Source organism: Lichenostomus cassidix, chromosome 4 (genome assembly GCF_008360975.1).
Source record: "Lichenostomus cassidix isolate B80296 chromosome 4, HeHo_3.0, whole genome shotgun sequence".
Taxonomy (NCBI): domain Eukaryota; kingdom Metazoa; phylum Chordata; class Aves; order Passeriformes; family Meliphagidae; genus Lichenostomus; species Lichenostomus cassidix.
This window is the reverse complement of record NC_139484.1, coordinates 647016-662384: the sequence shown is the minus strand read 5'-3', so window position 1 is coordinate 662384 and position 15369 is coordinate 647016. Positions and strand designations below refer to the sequence as shown.

The window sequence follows — 15369 nt, the reverse complement described above, 5'->3', positions numbered from 1 at the left end:
TGAGAACTGTAAAATAAAAAACATGATGGGTTTCAAGCATAATCCTCCAAAACACCAAGAAATGTAATTTCATATCATGTTGCTATAGTGATCTGAAAACAGTGTGTGTAGCATATTGACAGGGCTGTTATATTTAATTATGTAGTGGCAGTGTCTTGACGACATCAGTGACCAAGGTAACTCTAAAATGGTCAATGGTCAAGTTTCCTTTAATGTGTCTGCACACATTCTGTTTTTGTTAATGACTTCTGTGTGTGCATATCCAGGAGAAGATGCAGCTGAACTCTGAGTTCTGTGCCATTTATTGGAATTGTGAGTGGTTCTAGTAGGTGGTAAACAGTAGTGGAGACTGTACGGAGTTCATTGTTCATTTGTGTTTTTCCTAACTTCAGCTTAAATGTAAGTTTACATTTTCACTACTTTAAAATCCTAAATTCACAGGTTACCTACTATGCTGGTGAAAAGTGATTTAATGACTAGGCTAGTAATACTTCATCCTCCACATGCTGGTATAAAAAATGAAATAAAAATAAAATGGTTTTAATAGAACTTTAATCGTTCTAAAATGAATTTTGTAAGCCAGAGGGGAAATAAGGTTGTATTCTTACATTAAATTGTTGTCATAAATTTTCAGAGTTGCATAACCAGAGTAAAGCAATTATATAATTTTTCCTCTTTGCAGTGTTAAGAAACGCAGTCTGTAAGTTATATAGATTCCCAACTTCTGACAACAAGTGGATGCGGATCCGGGAGCAGATGGCTGAGACCACCCTCACTTTCCATGTTCCTAAAGAACTAATAAATTTGCACATAAAGGAGGATATGAGAAGGTAAGGAAGAATCAGCAGCAATAATAAGTACTAAATTTTATTTTTCTGGCTTGGAATCAAGCAAATGATGAGCTAAAGTATATTATGAATTGGGCATTTTCTGGCTGCTAAGAATTTACAGTTGTAACTGGACAACTGAATTGATTGCTCAACTTTTTAGGACTCCAGTGACCTCATAAGTTCTGAGCAATGAACTGTGCTGAAGTCCAGTCATGACTTTAAATCTCTGAGTGTCACCATTTGGTTAACAATAAAAATAATCTGGAAAGTTAACATTTTATAAAGAATCAGCAAATGATAAGTCTGTGAACAACATTGTGGTGTGTTTGGCTATGTGGCTGGGTAGTGCTAATTATAGAGAAACATTGTGCAAGCAATGAAAAATGACAGGTTTGTAGTGAATAAAGGAGCAATGAGAATAAAAATTACTTTCCTCTAGCTAATGTAAACTAGTTGGCATAAGAAAAGGATACTGTAGTAATGTTGTTTGAAACCTTTGTTCGTGTTTGGCCTTGTAATCAGGAGAGATGTCTGAGAATCATTGCAATGTGTATGGCCTGGGGAAAAAGGAGGATAGGGAACATGGGTGTCCCAAAATCCTTTGTATGTCTAATTTCCCACTGCAGGGATTAAAATGGCAGCCTGTCCTTTAATCCTTGTAAGCTGTGCTGATACAATTGTGGGGAAACCCATAATTTTAAGTAGTCCAGGGCTACCCTGAAGACAATGTCTTCTTTTTCCAGTGATAATTGATGATGTAGATGATGTTGTCTCTCTCCTCATAAAAGTTGCTTCACACATAGATGGGCATCTGGTGTCATGTGTAAGAGTAACACTGTACTTACCCCATGCTGCATCCCGAAGCCATCATGTGCACTTTCAGGCAGCTCCTTCCTGTTGTGGTTTACAGAGGGTTTTGTCCTGCAGTACGGAGCTTCTTTTCATTTTTATTCACGCCATCTCTTGCTACTGTGTGATCTTTTTATGCCAATAGAACAGCATGTGGGAGACTGGAATCTTGATTTTAATAAAGTCAGTGGACTGATACATACTTACACATGGTGATGATGGGTTATAAAAATCCTATTAATTGTTATAATACTTTATTTTATTCATTTAGTACTGTGTTTAGGCATTTATGGCCTCATCTTGTTTGAGAATACTTATGTGCAAGGTTTTTTTTAGTAAGCAATAAAAATAGATTATGCTGACTTGCACAGTTCATGCACTTCCTATGTTTTCATTTGCCCCAGGGGTAAATGCCTTTTCAATGTTAGAGGATTACTTTAACCACTTTTAATACTACTGCATTATTCTCTCCAAAGGCATAATGCAAGCAATAGCCCTTATTGTTATTTCATATTATAGAATTCACCTTCCTGGATAAACTCATAGTAAAAATCACCACAATGGGGTTTCCTCCTTAGCAAAATAAAGAAAAGATTTGAGAAAGAAACAGAAGTAAAAGTTGCTCAAAGATTGAGGCAAGTGCTTCTGAATTTCCTGACTGCCAATGCGGTTAAACTGTTCAAGCCTAGTTGAAAATGTGGGTGTGAAAAAAGAGAGACAAAGTGATTGATACAGTCTGAGAGAGGACATAAGACTCAGCAAAAGGAGCAACAACACATGGTAGAATACTAGCAGATGGTGGAGATAAGGGCATCTCTGTCATCTATCATCATGTAAGAGTGTGGGTTGGAGCTTCAGCTTTGTCTGGGCTTAGCGTTTCGAAATAATTGCAGAGATGTGTGTTCTTGTGGAGTCCTTACACTTGTAATCTAGTGAAACTTGTGAGGAGGATATTACTACATCAGCTCTTGAACTCACTCAGAACATACACTGCACCATCTCCAGGCTATTCTCTTCTGAAGTATTCTCCTCCTTTTTCCCCCCAGTTTGTGTAAAAGGATAAATATTTTTGTCTCAGAGGCCACATCTTATCATACTTAGCTGTTTTCATTTTATTCTGATTGTGGCTTCGATACAGTCAGGTCTGAAGCAATTGCCTATAAAAATATGCAAGTAAGTGTTAATCTTATTCAGTATTCATTATAAATTGTAGTGTAAATTCCCTTTTCTCACAGCTCTTAAGATTGTTTATCTCTTCATAAAACTCCAATGTTCATTGTTAACCAAACTCTTTCATTTACCAACATGATGCTCTGAAATACATAACCTCTAAGGGTATTTAATTTTGGGTTTCAGCATGTAACAATGTTTTTAAAGAAATGCATGCATTAAAGATTTTATCCTTCAAACCTCCCTGGAAGAAGTTTTATTAGGAGCTATATAGTAATTTTTATTGTTCTAGTAGGGGTCATAAAGTCTGCTTTGCTGGTTTTTATTGCAAAATTATTTCTGTTTCCTCTTCAAGGCATTGCAATGAACCCTTTCTCCTGTTTTTCATATTTCTTCACACAAATCTGGCCCAGATATTTTATGTGTGCCATGCATGATTAACCAAGTAGCTCTTTGAACCTAATGATTATTAAAAAGACTTAGCTTATAGTAGTTGTTCAGAAAGTTGATTGATCTATATAATTGAGGTTTGCAGTTGTAGATACAACTGGTGTAACTGGATCAGCACAGCAAGAAATTTGGCTGAAAAGAGAGTCCAGCTATACTCGAATTTGGCCTGTGGTGTTTGTGATCCCAACTCATAAACAAATTTCAAAGATAAATTACTGAACTTAAAGCCCCTCTCCATAGTACAAAGCACATACTCAAGCTTTCTTCTGCATCAGAAATTATAGTCCTGTCCCATTGTCACAAGGCGCTTTTTTTTGGTGTAAATCTGTGCAGTCTGGTTGTTTATTTCTTTCATGTGACATTATGGAATGATGACAAAGTTCACACTCTGAAAAATACATGTTTTCCTACTTCCACTTATTACACAACTTCTACGGAGAAATGGAGCCCCAGGCAGCAATGCCATACATTGAGAGTAGGCTTTGATGTTTCTGGGCCTTTGGATGTCAATTTTTACTTGACTTGGTTTTGAGCAGTTGAATTGCAAAACCGTTATCTTGATAAGAGGTGATAGCATTAAATAGAAGTGATTTGGGATAAACTCACCATGATTTTTGAAGGTATTTAAACCAACCATGTTCAAGAGAGGCACTGTTAACATGCCTATCCACTTAAGGACTTTCTCAGCATTGTTTCCCATAAATACCTTCTTTTCAACACTTGAGAAGTTCCCAAACCCGTCAGTAAAATGTAGCTAAAATACGAACAAATGCAGTATTTACCCCATTATACATCAAAAGTATGTGATAACCTTTCTCTTCTTATTCTCCATCAGTTACTCTATAGAGGAACGTAAGTGTATGAACCTAAGTGTAACTTGAATTTTGTAAATAGTTTTCAGGCAATTGCCCTCCTCAGACAAGACCAGTTTTAAAACCCATTAATTTATAAACTAAAGGATAAAATATTGTAATGAATGAACACTACATCATTCTCTGTCCTCTTCATTTCACTGTTCACAACTAATTTTGGGTAAGATGGCCTCTGTGAAAATCTGGAGGACCTTTCACAGCTGACTTAACTAGAATTTGCCGGATTTTACTCTGATTTTGGGTGTTTAAAGTTCTACTGCATTGGAATGGAGTGACATCACCTGATTTTTTGGAAATAGTTACTTCTACATAGCATTACCTAGAATTCAGCAGTGCTAAAATCTATAAAATGCTAACTTACATTCTCTAATGAGACTGTCCTCTCAAAAAAGGTTTTTTTGCAAGATCCACACATAAGACTCCAGAGAAATCATTCAGCACCAGTTAGCAAAGACTGCAAAGATTTCCAGATATTATATTTGTGCACAGCATGCCCTATAAAAGTTCATACTGAGCAAATTAGAGCCTCCTACAATATAGTGAAAAAAATTAGAAATTGAAGTGAAAAATAGCCTTTTTCTCAAGATTATAGTTATTTTAACACACTCAAACTCTGTCATCACGAAAATAATTTGAATTTCTACATTATTAGCTAAGGGTTTTGAACTTAGCAGTACTTATCTTTGGCTCTAATAGCACGGACTTGGCTGTAATTTTGTCAGGTCCTGTCACTTAAGGCATTAGTTTGACTAAAAAAGCCTTGTACAGTTTTATGATGTTGCTTGTGTCATAGAGATCCTTACTCTGTTTTAAATGATGCACTCTGATTAAAAAATTGGGGGGAAAAAGATAACAGGAATGCACAAAATGTTTAAATGGTTGAGTAATACTTCAACTAATTTTGATTAATCTTGCCACACATATGATTCCAACCTGAAAGAATGTAATAAAGTTTTAAATATAAACTGTGAAAGTAAAATGTTTTTGCTCATACCATGGAACTGAAGCAATATTGTCTTAAGCTTGTTCCACTGTTTTCTGATTAAACAATAAAAATTAAAAAACAACCGAACAAAAATCCCCTAAAACAATTATAGACACTGTTACTAGTTACTAAAATATAATTTAGGATAGAAGTCTAAATTTCACAGATGCCATTTCTGAGAATTACTGAATTTGAGACTCTGCAATTGTCTGATACAGGAGAATTATCCTCTACTATTAAATGCAAATCATAGAGTTAATCTTAAATGATCATGCTGTTTGAAGATGTTGAGTCTTTTGTATTGGTTTGAAAACAAACCAGTGGGAGATCACAAGTCAAGATTGAAATTAAAAATAAGTGAAATAATACAAGGAAAAGCACTGACAAAGTCAGACACAACCTAACACTCTGTTAGGGTGGTAGTAGTAGTCCAACTGAAGTAGTCCAGTTGAAGCGGTGATCCTGTGAAGGTCTAGTCTCCAGCTGAAGATCCAGTGGTAGCTCTTGTCCTCTGGGAACCCAGTAGACAGGGCTAGCTCAGGCAGTTCCAAGGCCAGGTTATATCCAGGTGGGAACACCTGGTTCCTCCCTCCTGGGCAGAGCATCTCACAATGGGATGAGATAAGTCCATGAGTCACACGGTGGATCCCTGATGGCCCATTGCCTGTCATCCAGGGTGGGTCATTAGCAGGTGATAGCAGCTAACGGCCCACAGCTGGTGGTAATAGAATACTTAACTACATCTACATTGCAACCTAGGACATTATCCACCCCTTATTCTATTACCATCTACAGAGTTCTCACTTAAGATAAGGTCTCCTTGTGGTACACAACGGGTTTCCCCATCTGCTTGCATCACCCACCAAGTATAACCAGGTCCTTGGGCAAAAACAACCCCATGGATGGGCTTGCCTTTGCCTGAGGTGGGACTAATCCAAACAGTCTTTCCTAAAAAACCTCTTATGTGTACCACAGGGACTTTATCTCCATCCACTGTGTGCAAAGGTTTGGACTGGGCAGGACCAGCTCGATTGATAGAACCTCTTGTGTTAACCATCCAGGTGGCCTTTGCTAAGTTCAGTTCCCAATTTTTTAAGGTTCCCTCGTCAAGTGCCTTCAAAGTGGTCTTAAGCAGTCCGTTGCACCGTTCAACTTTCCCGGCAGCTGGTGCATGATAGGGGATGTGGTATATCCATTCAATTCCGTGTTCTCTAGCCCAGGTGCTTATGAGGCCATTCTTGAAATGGGTTCCATTGTCAGACTTGATTCTCTCAGGGGTACCATGTCTCCACAGGACTTGCTTTTCCAGACCCAAGATGGTGTTCCGGGCAGTAGCATGAGGCACAGGGTAGGTCTCTAACCATCCTGTGGTTGCTTTCACCATGGCCAGCACGCTTTCCTTGGCGGGTTTGGGGAAGGGTGATGTAGTCAACTTGCCATACTTCCCCATACCTTTACTTTGACCATCGTCCCCCATACCACAGAGGCTTCACCTGCTTGGCCTGTTTGATTGCAGCACAAGTCTCACAGCTGTGGATGACCTGTGAGATGTTGTCCATGGTCAAGTCCACCCCTCAGTCACGAGCCCACCTGTATGTTGCATCTCTCCCTTGATGACCAGAGGCATCATGGGCCCAACGAGCTAGAAATAATTCTCCTTTGTGCTGCCAGTCCAAATCCACCTGTGACACTTTCACCTTGGCAGCTCGGTCCACCTGCTCGTTGTTACGATGCTCTTCATTAGCCTGACTCTTAGGTACATGTGCATCCACGTGTCGAACTTTCACGGTCAGCTTTTCTGCCCGGGCGGCGATGTCCTGCCAAATCTCGGCGGCCCAGATGGGTTTTCCTCTGCGCTGCCAGTTGGCCTTTCTCCAGCGATCTAACCATCCCCATAGCGCGTTGGCTACCATCCAGGAGTCAGTGTAGAGATAGAGCCTTGGCCATTTCTCTCATTCGGCAATATCCAAAGCCAGTTGGATGGCTTTAAGCTCCGCAACCTGACTCGATCCACCTTGTCCCTCGGTAGCCTGTACAGCTTGTCGTGTGGGGCTCCATGCTGCAGCTTTCCATTTCCGATCTGCGCCTACAATTCGGCAGGAACCATCAGTGAAGAGGGCATAGCGTCTTTCACTCTCCGGCAGCTCGTTATACGGGGGTGCTTCCTCGGCACGTGCTACTTGCTCCTCTGCTTCTTCTGAAGATAATATAAAAGTCTCACCTTCAGGCCAGTTTGTTATAATTTCCAGAATCCCAGGGCGATTCGGGTTTCCAATACGGGCGCGCTGCGTGATGAGGGCAATCCATTTGCTCCACGTGGCATCAGTGGCATGGTGGGTAGAGGGAACCCTTCCCTTGAACATCCACCCCAGCACTGGCAGTCGGGGTGCAAGGAGAAGTTGTGCTTCTGTGCCGATCACCTCTGAGGCGGCTTGGACTCCTTCGTAAGCTGCCAAGATTTCTTTCTCGGTGGGAGTGTAGTTGACTTCAGACCCTCTGTAACTTCGACTCCAGAATCCTAGTGGTCGACCTCGGGTCTCACCAGGCACCCTCTGCCAAAGGCTCCAGGACAGACCATGGCTCCCGGCTGCAGAGTAAAGCACATTCTTTACCTCTGGTCCTGTCCTGACTGGGCCAAGGGCTACTGCATGAGCGATCTCCTGTTTGATCTGGGTGAAGGCTTGCTGCTGTTCAGGGCCCCAGTGGAAATCATTCTTCTTGCGGGTTATGAGGTAGAGAGGACTCACGATCTAGCTGTACTCAGGAATGTGCATTCTCCTAAAGCCTATGGCGCCTAGGAAAGCTTGCGTCTCCTTCTTGTTGGTTGGTGGAGACATCACGGTGATCTTATTGATGACCTCAGAAGGAATCTGACGCCGTCCGTCTTGCCACTTTACTCCCAGGAACTGGATCTCTTGGGCAGGTCCCTTGACTTTACTCTTCTTGATGGCAAAACCGGCTTCCAGGAGAATTCTGATGATTTTCTCTCCTTTCCCAAATACTTCCGTTGCTGTGTCCCCCCACACAATGATGTCATCAATATACTGCAGATGTTCTGGAGCCTCACCCTTTTCCAGTGCAGCCTGGATCAGTCCATGGCAGATGGTGGGACTGTGCTTCCACCCCTGGGGCAGTCGGTTCCATGTGTACTGCACACCTCTCCAGGTGAAAGCAAACTGAGGCCTGCACTCTGCTGCCAGAGGAATGGAGAAAAAGGCATTGGCAATGTCGATGGTCGCATACCACTTCGCTGCCTTGGATTCCAGCTCGTACTGGAGTTCCAGCATGTCCGGTACAGCAGCACTCAGTGGTGGTGTGACTTCATTCAGGCCACGGTAATCCACCGTCAGTCTCCATTCTTCACTGGACTTACGCACCGGCCATATAGGGCTGTTAAAGGGTGAGTGAGCCTTGCTGACCACCCCTTGGCTCTCCAGTTCCCGAATCATCTTATGGATGGGGGCCACAGAGTCTCTGTCAGTGCGGTATTGCCGGCAGTGCACTGTTGCTGTAGCAATTGATACCCGCTGTTCTTCAATTCTCAGTAGTCCTGCAGCAGATGGGTTGCCTGAGAGACCAGGCAGGCTATTCAGTTGTCTTATGTCCTCCGTCTCTATGGCTGCTATCCCAAAAGCCCAGCGATGTCCCTTTGGGTCTTTGAAATATCCACTCCTGAGATAATCTATGCCGAGGATGCATGGGGCGTCTGGACCAGTCACAATGGGGTGTTTCTGCCACTCATTCCCAGTTAAACTCACTTCAGCTTCCAGTACAGTCAGCTGCTGGGATCCTCCTGTCACCCCAGAAATAGAAATGGATTCGGTCCCCACATACCTGGATGGCATCAGGGTGCACTGAGCGCCAGTGTCAACCAAAGCCGTGTATCTTTGTGGGTCAGACGTGCCAGGCCATCGGATCCACACAGTCCAATAGATCCGGTTATCCCTTTCCTCTACCTGGCTAGAGGCAGGGTTCCTCTAATCCTGTTTTTGGTGCATGATGCTCTTCTCCTGTAAATGTGTTCCTGAGGTCCCTTCAAGAGGATCAGTCATATTATCATTTCCGTTTTGTCTGGGGTTCTGTCCACAAGAGACTGGGGCAGTGTGGTACCTAGATGAGCCTCCTGAAGTGGATGTTTCTGTTTTTAATTCACGTACCCGGGCTGCTAAGGAGGAGGTGGGTTTCCTATCCCACTTTCTCATGTCTTCCCCATGCTCCTGTAGGAAAAACCAGAGGTCACGTCGTGGAGTTTGTCTTCTGTCCCTGGCTGGGGGACGTCTGCTCCTGATGGCAGAGACTCTGGTTGGTTTCGGTGTGGCATGGAAAAATCCTTCTTTGAGCTCTTTCCTTAGTTTCTGGTGGCTCTCTTCAATCAAGCTCCGGACTTGCTCGGCCAGGTTTGTTTCCACCGATGAGACCTGGGTGCGTAGTGGAGCGGTGACAGTGTCCTCGTAAATTCTGTTTGTTTGCTAACACGCCCACCTTGTGTTCGCCTTCCCTCCACTGCAGTGTTGCCAGGTAACGAGAGTATATCTCTGGTCCGAGCCGCGCGAATCTTAGCCACATTTGTGAAGTGCACTGGACATTATCTGGGCTCTTGGGGAATCTCTCGTTTTCTGAGAAAATGATCTCTAGCACGGCCAATTCCCTCAGGCATCGGATACCTTGTTCTATTGTGTTCCATTTTCTTTGGTGCATCTGGAGGTCTTCTTTGCAGAGATATCTGTCCCGTACACTTGCCAGCAATCGCCGCCAGAGGCTGAGAGTTTCCTGGGTTTTCCCAATCCCCTGGTCAATGACCACATCCTGAGACAGGGATCTCAGTTGTCTGGCCTCACTTCCGTCCAGAATGGTGTCATTAGCTGCGGCGTCGCAGATGCGGAGCAGCCAGGTCAGGATGGACTCATTTGCCTGCCGGGTGAATTCCCTCTGTAGGTCACGCAGCTCCCCCAGGGATAGAGAGCGAGTGATGATCTCTGTCTCTGTCTCTTCTGCTTGGTGAGATGGTCCTGCCGCATCATCGTCAGTCGCTATGCGGACTGATTTGCTCTTTGATTTCTTCTTCTGGACGGGGGCAACTGCTACTGGCTTTGGCTGTTCTGATTTGGTGATGGTCTGTGTTGAGACGTTGACTGCTTTTTTGGTTCTTTTCCTCTTGCCTGCTGACTTGCTTAGTTTCTCCTCCTCAAGAAGACAAAGTATTGTTCTGTTCTTCAGCATGAGGTACATGGTGCTGGTCGCAGAGAAAAAAGAAAACTGAACTAACAGGAAGATTATGCCATCCTTAGCATCAAGAGAGAACTCAATATTGTCAAAGATGGCTGTGCCTGGGCAGAAATGCTGGAAGAAACCGCTCTCTCCTCCTAACCCTAGAGGCTGGGTATGATTGCTGAGGAGGTCCCAGACGTAGCAGCTCAGATTAGGCCAGGAAGACAAAACTGAGTATATGTTCCGAATGGTATTCATTGCCTCACAGGTTACCATGCAATAGGCATAATAAACCAATAGAGCAATTTTCATGCCATGCCCTGATCGTAATAGGAGCAATACGACGGGCAGATAGTTTCCCATTTGAGGAAAAATATAGAGAGCAAGATACAGTACCCATATAGATAAGCTAAGCATCATGGTGATAGGATTTCTGAGTTTCCCCAGGTCGTGCCCCACATTGGGCGCCAAAATATGTATTGGTTTGAAAACAAACCAGTGGGAGATCACAAGTCAAGATTGAAATTAAAAATAAGTGAAATAATACAAGGAAAAGCACTGACAAAGTCAGATACAACCTAACACCCTGTTAGGGTGGTAGTAGCAGTCCGACTGAAGTAGTCCAGTTGAAGCGGTGATCCTGTGAAGGTCTAGTCTCCAGCTGAAGATCCAGTGGTAGCTCTTGTCCTCTGGGAACCCAGTAGACAGGGCTAGCTCAGGCAGTTCCAAGGCCAGGTTATATCCAGGTGGGAACACCTGGTTCCTCCCTCCTGGGCAGAGCATCCCACAATGGGATGAGATAAGTCCATGAGTCACACGGTGGGTCCCTGATGGCCCATTGCCTGTCATGCGGGGTGGGTCATTAGCAGGTGATAACAGCTAACGGGTGGCCCATTGCCTGTCATCCGGAGTGGGTCATTAGCAGGTGATAGCAGCTAACGGCCCACAGCTGGTGGTAATAGAATACTTAACTACATCTACATTGCAACCTAGGACAGTCTTTGAAAGATAAATCCAAGTAATTTAATATCCAAGGAAGGGAGAGAGTTTAGGAGGGAAAGAGTTTAAAGCAGGAATAGAAGGGAGAGGGTTTTAAGGCAGGAAGGGGGAAATGAGTTTAATTTAGTTTATATACTGTCTACACTTTTGTATCATAAAAAGGGGGTGGTGGTGGATTGAAATTAATAAGGAACTTAAACATTTCAGCTCTTAGGAACAGCATAAAATATTATCAAGGCTTTGCAAACCCCAGTCTATTCTCATATATACAGGAAAACAGGCATTAAAATATTTTTAAAGAATATGTTGGCTTGGCTTTTTTGGGATGGGTAGATTGCTCGTGGCTCTGCTGGGATTTTTTTTCTGTTTTGTTTGCTTTGTCTTTTTCTTTTTTTCCCATTTGTTTGTTTGTTTGTAAACAAGTGTTCAGGGCATGCTAAAGGCAGGCACACCCTACACTATAGTTTTTAGTTGCCTGTCAGGTCAGGTTTACCAAAACCTGGAATAATTTTGGAAAATTCTGTAAGACAAAAATGGCAAATCCTTTCAGTAGATTCTAAATGAAAATTATTAGTAAAGAAAGAAAAATATGCTTTTATTCTTTTCTTTTTTGCTTCCCCGGAAAGGATTAACTCCTCCTTAATAATTATTTGTCTGTTTTGGAAACAATATAGTGAAAAGACTACGATTCTTTTATTTCTGGAGGGAATATTATATTGTTTGTCTGGGTTTATTGCCTATATATCACAGGAGCATAACTTGTAGCAGAGAAACATGAGAGTAATTTTACCTGCTTCTGTTCTGGGAAAAAAAAATGTTATCCATAAACGTATATAGTTTAAAGTGAGCTTTGTTAGGAAAAATAATTTCTGTGCTCCTCTCCTTAGAAAGAAGCTAAGAAGCTTCTATGCTTCCTTTACTTATGAGTGATTGAGATACATCCCAAAGCTTCTGGTGTATATTTACTCCAAAGCTTCTGTTTGATAAATATTCAGAATTTTGATGCTGTTTTAATATTATGGAAGTTTTGCAAATATAATCTGCAAAAATGTCTCATCTTGTTTTGAATTCTGCTAAGCTCTTTGCTTCTGATGTCTTGCAAAAGTAGATTTCAGAAGCTAATTTTGCTTGGTGGAGGCCAAAATCTTTTCATTTTTAGGTTTTGAATTTGTCATGTTTGCTTCACTGGAAATTGCATCATCGGATTTTTGAAGCTGTATATATAAGAAATTTCTACCTCATCTTCATACAGCATTTTTGGTTTAAGTGCTTTTATCATATATTCTGTTAATTATCTTCTCTTCTTTTAATGGCACTAATCTTTTCAATTTGTCATCTTTCAATTTGTCAAAATTTGTGCTGTGTACTTAATGATGCAAATGGCTATTTTTGCTGTTCCCTTTTCTGAGACAGAGTAATTAGATAAAAGAAAATTCTTTGAGGGACTGCCCCCTTCTCACTCCTCTTGCTCATCTTAACATCTTGCTGATGTTTTGTTTTATTTTGATTTATTGTCACTGACCACAGGTTTTCGCTGTGAATTCCTCAATGGTGTCTGAACTGTTGATGGTAGTTTAAAAAAAACAAGTTTTTTTGAAACATGATTTCAGTATTGGGACTTTCAAATAATTTTGCAGCATGATGCATACTACTAATTCAAAGTGCTCCTTACAGAAATCAGGGGTTTGTATTTTAGTATTGAATATGTTTCCTTAAGACTTCTAAGCTGTTGTATCTAAAGGGATGAGCAAGTCTTTTCCTGTTCCTGTTGTTATTAGAGTGCATGGCACAAAGCAGGAGCTCTTTAAGGAGAAATTACCAACTTGAATAATACAGGGAACTCATTGTGCTTCTTTCAGGTACTTTTAGTGGTTTATTATAATCAAATACCTAAAGTGTTCTTAAAAGCAAAAAATTAAAAAAGCATGAGTTGGTAAATCAAAGGTAGCATATTCATCTGAGCCTTGGGTTCTCAACCATTCCTTGAAAATGGACTTCTTGGAACAGAATTAGTCTACCAAAGGAAAGAATGCATGTGAAAACCAGAATGTACCTAAAACAGACTTAAAATTAGCCAATTAGCTAATATTTAAGGTGGAGAATGATGAATAGAACAGACTGTTTACATCCACATTCTGGTTAGATACAAATGGGGTTAAGATGATGCCAAGGCCACCAAGGAACATAGCTGATTAATCAGGGGAGGAGGCAGTGGAAGCCAAGACATGCTCCTGGGTGGAGTTTCCATGGGGCAGTGACAGAAAAGATTATCCAGGAGGCAGTTTGAGGAGCTGAACAGAAAGACAAAGACAAACAGCTGTAGTCAAAGCTTGGATTTCATTTGGTAAGATGAGCTTAAGTTGAAGCTGAGCTCAAGCTCTGTCATGGTGATGAGAGCAATTACCTGGAAAAGACTTCGAGAAAAGATTTGGAGTGAGGGAATAAGATGATCAGTAGCTCTATTTTAACAACACACAGTTTTCCCTGAGCTTCCTGCTCAGTTGACGAGCTATTCAAAATTCCACGGCTGCATTCAAAATTTGGATCAGTAACTGATTTGCCCTTTGTAGAACCAATATCTATTTTAAATAATTATTTTTTATAGCACAATTGTTTTTTGATACAATTACTGGTTGAAGTGTGTTTTTCAAGTTATTCAATGAAATAAGTTATCATATAAGTATTATAATATTATCAAAATAGATGAAATTTTTTTTAAATTGTGAGTATTAGCAAGAACTATAAACTTTCAAATATTAAAAAATTACAGTTTTTCCACTCTGTTTAGTTTTACAAGAGGCCTTTCATGTAATAATAATAATAATAAAGCTTGGTACTATGGACTAATGTTGATGGAGTTTATAGAAAAGACAATACTTTTTTCATGCATAACTCAGAGTTGAATTGAGTCAACAACCGCAGTGACAAATTGTAAAAAAACCCAAGACATAAATAACATTTTAATCCTCTGTCTTCTATAGTTCCATTAGAAAAAATAATAAAGATAGAAAGTGTGCAATGAAGCTATTTTCTGAAGGAGAGTCTGTCATAATGTCATGTTGTCTCGTGATTTTTTATTTTACTGTATTTAAAAATGAAAAACAATTCAGAAAAGGTAGTTTTTGACGTTTTCATGCTACATATGTTCTAGATGGCTATAGAACTAGAGCACTACTTTGTGCTAAATTACTTTAGCACAACATAGTGCTACTTTTTTAAGCCTTGTAGATGTCTTTTTTGTGACATATTAGAAGCTGAATTTTTACATCAGTGATTTGTACATATTTCGGAGATGAAACAAATATATATCTTGTAACGAGTAATGGGGGCAGGATTTGATATTTCTTGAATACCTATTAAAGTTAATATTGAGGGACTTGAGTTTCCCCTTCCCCCTGCTGTTGGTGTCAGTGGAGTTAACTCATACTCAACTGCTTAAACAAGATTTTGGGCTTGGCTGGATTTTTTAGTCTGAGATAAAAGGTTTCTGTTCCTGATGTTGTTGAACTTCAGCTTGAGACCAGCAACTCCAGGCATGAGCTTAGGTAGAGGCAGGGCTACAATTCTGGGATAGAATACTGTATTCCCACATAGAAGGAGCAGTAAGGTTTTGGAAACCAGGCAAGTGAAAACATGGTTGCTAAAACTATTAAATTAGACACCATAAATATTAAGGGCCAAAATAGTATCACTGCAAATAAACAAAATTGTATACCTTGACAAATTTTACACACTTTTCTGAGAAGAAAGCCCTGAGATTTTAGTTTAATGGGACTTCTCACATTAAGCATCTAAACACTGGCAAGAAAAGTGGTCATTGAAAATGGTGGATTTATCCTTTCGCTGCAGATTATTCTTATGCTACAACACTGCCGGTTAGTATCGATGGAGGAAAGTTGAATTGTTTTGGCTTCAGGATGAATTAGATGGAAAAAATCATATGTCATTATGATGATATAACAAGTTCCTGTGTTGTAATCTTTGTTTCCATTTTCATGCTTTCAAG

The 15369-nt window shown here is 40.9% G+C and overlaps 1 protein-coding gene across 7 annotated transcripts in view; it reads left to right on the top strand.

Annotated features, from left to right (window-relative positions):
- INPP4B (inositol polyphosphate-4-phosphatase type II B) overlaps nucleotides 1-15369 on the top strand; it is a 317054-nt gene that overhangs the window by 205459 nt on the left and 96226 nt on the right. For all 7 annotated transcript variants that reach the window (XM_085057498.1, XM_085057499.1, XM_085057495.1 and 4 more), the window contains one exon: nucleotides 683-830. In XM_085057498.1, the coding sequence (XP_084913624.1) occupies nucleotides 683-830 (148 nt within the window). The remainder of the gene's footprint in view (nucleotides 1-682; nucleotides 831-15369) is intronic.